The sequence below is a fragment of the Equus quagga genome, chromosome 11, assembly GCF_021613505.1.
Source record: "Equus quagga isolate Etosha38 chromosome 11, UCLA_HA_Equagga_1.0, whole genome shotgun sequence".
In the NCBI taxonomy this organism is placed as follows: domain Eukaryota; kingdom Metazoa; phylum Chordata; class Mammalia; order Perissodactyla; family Equidae; genus Equus; species Equus quagga.
The window spans coordinates 110,357,980-110,364,306 of record NC_060277.1 but is presented as its reverse complement, the minus strand read 5'-3'; the positions used below and the strand labels follow the sequence as shown (position 1 = coordinate 110,364,306).

The 6,327-nt window shown below is 57.6% G+C and overlaps 1 protein-coding gene across 1 annotated transcript; it reads left to right on the top strand.

The window, feature by feature from the left end:
• Positions 1 to 196: 196 nt before the first annotated feature.
• MRPL38 (mitochondrial ribosomal protein L38) lies at positions 197 to 5,601 on the top strand. The gene is made up of 9 exons (XM_046674868.1): positions 197 to 362; positions 476 to 655; positions 2,005 to 2,139; positions 2,219 to 2,427; positions 3,202 to 3,274; positions 3,442 to 3,487; positions 4,441 to 4,599; positions 4,834 to 4,970; positions 5,182 to 5,601. Exons 1-9 carry the CDS (start codon positions 296 to 298, stop codon positions 5,316 to 5,318), a joined length of 1,143 nt encoding a protein of 380 aa, XP_046530824.1. The 5' UTR covers positions 197 to 295; the 3' UTR covers positions 5,319 to 5,601.
• The last annotated feature ends 726 nt before the right edge of the window (positions 5,602 to 6,327 follow it).

Sequence of the window (6,327 nt, the reverse complement as noted above, 5' to 3'; positions counted from 1 at the left end):
CGGTGTGTGCCGCCCCCTGGTGGCCGGCCGCGGGCAGGGGCCCGGAACGCTCGCAGCCCCGTCCCGCTGTCTGCCCAGAGCCGGAAGCCGCCTAGGGCCCGGAGGAAAAATCTCAAGGCTTCCGAGAAGGAGGAGTCTGGGACGGGGCGGGGGCGGGGCTTCTAGGAGGCGGGGCGGGGGCGGGGCTCCTAGGACGCGAGTCTGGGGGCGGGGCCACCGCCGTGCACTCAGGCGCTGCTTCGGCCACCTCTGCCGGGTCCTAGGAGCGGCGGCGAGGGCGCCGATCTCAGGGAAGATGGCGGCGCCCTGGTGGCGAGCCGTGCTGTACGGAGGTCGGAGGTGGCGGGGCTTCAGCACCTCGGGTGAGGAATCTGGGTATGGCGAGCTCTTGGAGGTCCCCGAGAGCCCGAACCCTGGGGCTCGAGCCAGCGCTGCCCTCAGCCTCCGTCTCTGACGTCCCGCTCTCTGCCCGCAGCCGCCCTGAGCCGCCGGACCGCTCCTCTGGGGCCGATGCCCAACGAGGACATCGATGTGAGCAACCTGGAGCGGCTGGAGAAGTATCGCAGCTTCGACCGCTACCGGCGCCGGGCGGAGCAGGAGGCGCGGGCCCCGCACTGGTGGCGGACCTACTGGGAGCATTTCGGGGAGAAGTCAGGTACGGGGCGACCCGAGCAGGGGCTGTGGGCACCGGCCTCGGGATTCGGGGGGCCCCGCCGGCGTCCTCCCCGGGCACCGGGGGAAGGGACCTGCCTGCAGCCCCGTGCGCGCTGTTGGCGGTTTGGTCCCCTCAGGATTTTTCACACCTTTTGGTCCCCCTTCTTGGAAATTTTTGTTCCGTCACTATTAGATTTCCATTTTAGATATTTCTACTCCTAAAATCTTTTTGTGACCGTCCCCCCTGTGTCCCCGCCCCCGATTCCGGGTTAGAACACCCCTCTGTGCTCCTAAAATACTCTGTAGCCCTGGCCACGCTATATCTTGACTTTATTTCGCTGCCTCCCAGATTGTGAGCTCCCTAAGGACAAGGATCCTGCCTGTGCTGACCACCATTGGATCCTTGCACCCGCACAGTGCCTGGCACGTGGGTGTGCAAAACTTTGCTGAATGAAATTGAAAGCCCTGGGCAGGGTGACTCAGGAACCTTGCCCTTGAGCAACTTAGACTTACTTAGTACATCCTTTTGGAAAGCATTTCCAGAGGCCGTTTTTATGGTGGTTCAGGGCACAGGCATGGAATGTGGAATCTATATAACCTGATTTAAATGGAAGTCAACCTTTTCGGAGTCACTTTCCTGATCTTCAGTTTCCTCAACTGTAAAATAAAATAATTGTGTCTATGTTACAAAATTACTGTGAGGATTAAAGAATACAGTTATTGGAATTCTTCGAGTAATGCCTTTCCTGATGAGGATTCTATGCACATAACTTATTGTCACTGTTTAATGTAAGTGGGGAAAGGTGTTGGATTGAAAGTTTTCTAGGGCCTTGCTACTCAAAGTGTCTTCTGGGACCAGCAGCACGGGCGTTACCTAGGAGCTTGTTAGGAATGCACAATCTCAGGCTCCACTCTGACCTGCTGATTCAGAACGTGCATTTTAACAAATTCCCCAGGTGACTTGTATGGTTTGTCCATTAAAGTGTGAGAAATGCTTAAGTCCTTCTAGCTTCAGGTGTTAATTCTGTTGAGGACACAGGTGTGTCCAGGTGTGACAGGCTTGAAGGTGATCCTAACTATAATTGGGATGACAGTCTGCCTCGATTTCCCATGACCTAGACAGACAGCGTGACCTGGTTTAGGGATCAGAAAATGCAGTTTTGAGTTGTATCCAATTTGCTTAGCAACTGGACCCTGTCCAGGTCTGTGAAGCAGGCTGCATAGTATGTTTTAGTTTTGTGAATTAAAGGGTAAGTTTAGCAACAGAGTTTGGGCTCAGAGGACTAGGTGGGGACAGGTGGCCTAACCAAGACTTGATCCCACATTCTCCAACACATCTTCCCTCCCCAGATCCCAAAGAGAAGATTGACATTGGGCTGCCCCCGCCCAAGGTCTGCCGGACCCAACAGCTGCTGGAGCGGAAACGGGTCCTCCGGGAGCTGCGGGCCAGTGTGGAGGAGGAGCGGGCGGCCCGCCTCCGCACAGGTAAGCCCTCCCAGGGCAGAGGGCCCTGGGTACGTCCCTGCCCCCACCCTACATCTCAGCTGGCATCGTTCCTTCCCAGCGAGCATCCCACTGGAGGCTGTGCGGGCCGAATGGGAGAGGACCTGTGGCCCCTACCACAAGCAGCGTTTGGCCGAATACTACGGCCTCTATCGGGACCTGTTCCACGGCGCCACCTTTGTGCCCCGAGTTGCCTTGCATGTGGCGTATGCTGTGGGTGAGGATGACTTGATGCCTGTGTACCATGGCAATGAGGTCACTCCAACTGAGGTAACTGTTAGCTTGTGCCCCTCCCTGCCCAGTGTGCACAGACACATCCCACCACGGCCACACACAACTCCTTTTTGAAGAAGTGATTTTTATGGTGGTTAAGGGCACAGGCATGGCATCTATGCAGGCTGACTTGGGGTTTTGTTCTCTGTCTCCTCTTTTTGATTTCCTGGCTAACACCACCATAATAATTACAAAGGAAAGACTATAAAATGAAAAGAAAAGGGACCGGCACGATGGCACAGCAGTTAAGTTTCCATGCTCTGCTTCAGCGGCCCAGGGTTCACTGGTTCAGATCCCAGGTGGGGACCTAGCACTGCTTGTCCAGCCATGCTGTGGCAGGCGTCCCACATATAAAGTAGGGGAAGATGGGCACGGATGTTAGCTCAGGGCCAGTCTTCCTCAGCAAAAAGAAGAGGATTGGCAGCAGATGTTAGCTCAGAGCTGATCTGCCTCAAAAAAAAAAAAAAAGGAAAAGAAGCTCCATCTTGGCATACTCCTATGACTGGCCCGCTGTCTTCAGAATGCCCTCTGAGCCCCTGTCCATTGACATGTGGGCCTTGTGTTCAGATCTCTAGAGGGGCAACGCTGCAGGCTTCCTTCTCTAAGCCTCTGTGCCGACCTCCCTCATGAGGAGCTGCCAAGGGCATTTGGATTAGGATGGTCCCTCCCTTCTCTAAGTATCCCTCAGGTTCCTGCCCTCCAGATAGAGGGCCTGTTTACATCAGCTTGTTTGTTTCTGGTGGGGTGACTCCCCCATTCTCTCCCTGTCAGGCTGCCCAGGCCCCAGAGGTGACCTATGAGGCAGACGAGGGCTCCATGTGGACGCTGCTGCTCACCAACTTGGGTAGGTGTACGGGGCTCACGGGGCCTCCTGCCTCCCTCGCCTCCCATGAGCTAGGGCCCTGGGGAGCTGGGGGAGGGGCTGGGTGGAGAGCTCCAGCTCCAGCCCCAGCTCCGTCCGTGGGAGGGGGTGGGAGGGGCCTGAGGCCAGTGGGGTCTGTTTGTGTGCAGATGGACACCTGCTGGAACCGGATGCCGAGTACGTCCACTGGCTGGTGTGAGTACCTTCGGTGGGGGAGTGGGTCAGAGGCGTGCGAGGATGCCCGGCATCCCAGGAGGAGCTGCACCTGGATTTCAGTCTTGGCTCCCCCGAGGATTAACCTCCCACCCCAGGAGGTGGCCCCAACCTCTGCCTCCTGAGGGTGTCAGGAGCCTTGTGACCCAGTGGCTGAAGACAGGTACAGAAGAAAAAAAGCAGGCAGTGAGCCGTGGCCACTCCCACGGGCCTCTTGGTCTCCCTGAACTCACTTCCTCACCTGTAAAACTAGGAACACATGCCTTAGCCACCCTGAGGGGCTGTGTGACAATCATATGGGAAAAGGACCAAGAGAGGCCTCTGGCAGCTGTGACCTGCCCAGGCTGGACTGCCTGTTGTTTTCTCTATGGCCTTTGGCTCTGAGCGCCAGGCCAGGGGGCAAAGGTCAGGCAGGTGACCCCCCCAGCTTTGGGCCATCTGGGTAATCGGGGCCAGTGACTAAGAAGCTAGTTTCTGTCATTTTTATTCAACTGCAGTTACCAGCCTGTGTACAGGACCCTCTGGGCAGTTGTCCCCAGGAACAGTGGCTGTCCTGGTGCCAAGCTGGGCAAACACTCCCCAAGAAACCCCAGAGCATCCAGGAAATGGAGAGAGAAGCAGCCCAAAGGTGGTGTGGCTCTCCAGGCTGGATGGCCGTGGCAGCCCCACTGGCTCCCCAGGGTGCTCACCCTTGCTGTCATCCTGACAGTCTCTGGGACCCCTATCCTCAGCCTCTGAGCTCCTACCACTCCCTTCACGAGGTTACAGTCCGTCCAAAGGTTCACAGAGCTTACCTCCTACTTGCTTTACAACACAGATCAGTTTAGGGTCTGCCCCCTGGGGAGCTGTATCAGTCTCCAGGGAGTATGTGGGTGGGGTGCTCCTGCTGCCACTGCCCTCAAGTGGAAACTAACAGCTACTTTTCCTCCCACCAGAACCAACATCCCAGGCAACAGGGTGGTTGAAGGACAGGAGACATGTCCCTACCTCCCCCCCTTCCCTGCTCGAGGCTCTGGCTTCCACCGCTTTGCCTTCCTACTCTTCAAGCAGGACAAGCCAATCGACTTCTCCAGCGACACCCGGCCTTCACCCTGGTAATCTAATCTACACCCCACACACGTCCCCCTCAAGGCCTCAGGCCAGCTTCCCAGAAACGGTCAGTCTTGCTCAGTTCTCCTTTCTCTTAACTTAGGCCTTGAAACGGGGGGAAGGGTAGTTGTGCTGGACACACCCTAAAGGGCTTCTCAGGATTGCCTCTGGGGCTGGAGGTAGGGTTGGGGCTCTGGTGCCCTCCTCCCCACTCACAAGTGCTCCCCATTTTCTTACAGCTACCAGCTTGCCCAGCGGACCTTCCACACTTTTGATTTCTACAAGAAGCACCAGGAAGCCATGACTCCAGCTGGCCTGGCCTTCTTCCAGTGCCGCTGGGATGACTCAGTCACCCACATCTTCCACCAGCTTCTGGGTAAGAGCAGAGTGGGTTGGAGGAAGAGAGGGCAGCTGGCCTGCTCACAGACCTCTTCCGACCTGCCAGGAACAAGTGCTTGTCGGGAGAGGGGCCCCGGGAGGCATGTCACTCTCGAGTGGGCTGGCTGGGTAGTCGCAGTGTGGGCCCAGCCTAGCAGACAAGGAAGAGGGGTTCAGTCCACACCCGCGCCCCCTCGCTCTTCTTGCAGACATGCGGGAGCCTGTGTTTGAGTTTGTGCGGCCACCCCCTTACCACCCCAAGCAGAAGCGTTTCCCCCACCGGCAGCCCCTGCGCTACCTGGACCGGTACAGAGACAGTCACGAACCCACTTACGGCATCTACTGAGTGGCCAGAGTGCCGTCCACCTCAGAGAATGGGCTGGGCCTCTCAGGCCATCCTGTCAGACTCCGCCGACAGCAGCAATAGAGACACAGCTCCACAGGGCCAAGCTGTGGGGTTCCAGGCCCTGCCTGAGACAGCCCTTCTGCGGCCCTCCCATCAGGCCCAGGGCTTAGGACTGAAGAGGGCTCGGCGGGTGGCGGTGAAGATGGCGATGTGAATAAAAAGGGTTTCTGCTGCAGCCGATCTTGGTCTTGATCCGGGAGCAGCCAGAGCCCCCCTGGTAGAGTTGACTTGCTTCGTGCATGGGAAGAGGGCTGCCTCCCATCCCAGGAGATGACCCTCATCTCTGCCTCCTGGGGGTCTCAGGGGACCTGTGATCTGGTGGCTGAAAACAGGTACCGAAGAAAAGCAGGCAGTGGGCCTGGGCTGCTCCCACAGGCCTCTTGAAAGAGATTTACAGCCCTGAGCATTGGCCCTTTGCACGGTGTTCACAGCGTGGCGGAGGCTCCTGGCCTCAGGCCGGGATGCTTTGGATAAGGAGTCCCGTGAGGCCAGACCACAGCAGGTCTGAGAGACCTCTGGGCACATCCCCTTACTTGGAGCCCAGAAAGCCCCTGTGCCCTCAATGGATGGTTAGGGTATTTATTATCCTCTTTAAAGGAAGACTGCCAAGTGGTCAGTGAGGAGAGCTGTGCGCCTTTCCTGGGAAGAGAATCTTCACAGAAGACGATGCTTGCTGCATCGCAGTGAGGGGGCACGCTGCCTCAAAGTGAGGCCAGCTCAGTTAGAAAGAAAGGAGGACTGACCGTCTTGCAGCTTCCCCTGGCCCCATACACTGCTCCAGGGCAGGCAGCTCAGCTGTCAGGCCCCCTCTCACCTGCTCAGCTGCAGGGGAACCACCTCTCTAAAGAGTGAGGTTCCAGAACAGCTTAGACCTGCAAACAAGGAGCTCTCCCCAGCAGAGGGGCAGCACCGAGAGGGGATTCCAGGCACAGGTGGAGATCGCACTGGG

What these genes read in the sequence shown, in the direction of transcription:
- MRPL38 (XM_046674868.1), top strand. Translation starts at nt 296, where the DNA reads ATGGCGGCGCCCTGGTGGCGAGCCGTGCTGTACGGAGGTCGGAGGTGG. An exon ending in GAGTACGTCCACTGGCTGGT is followed by an intron (nt 3,488 to 4,440) that starts GTGAGTACCTTC and finishes TCCTCCCACCAG; the next exon opens with AACCAACATCCCAGGCAACA. An exon ending in CATCTTCCACCAGCTTCTGG is followed by an intron (nt 4,971 to 5,181) that starts GTAAGAGCAGAG and finishes CTCTTCTTGCAG; the next exon opens with ACATGCGGGAGCCTGTGTTT.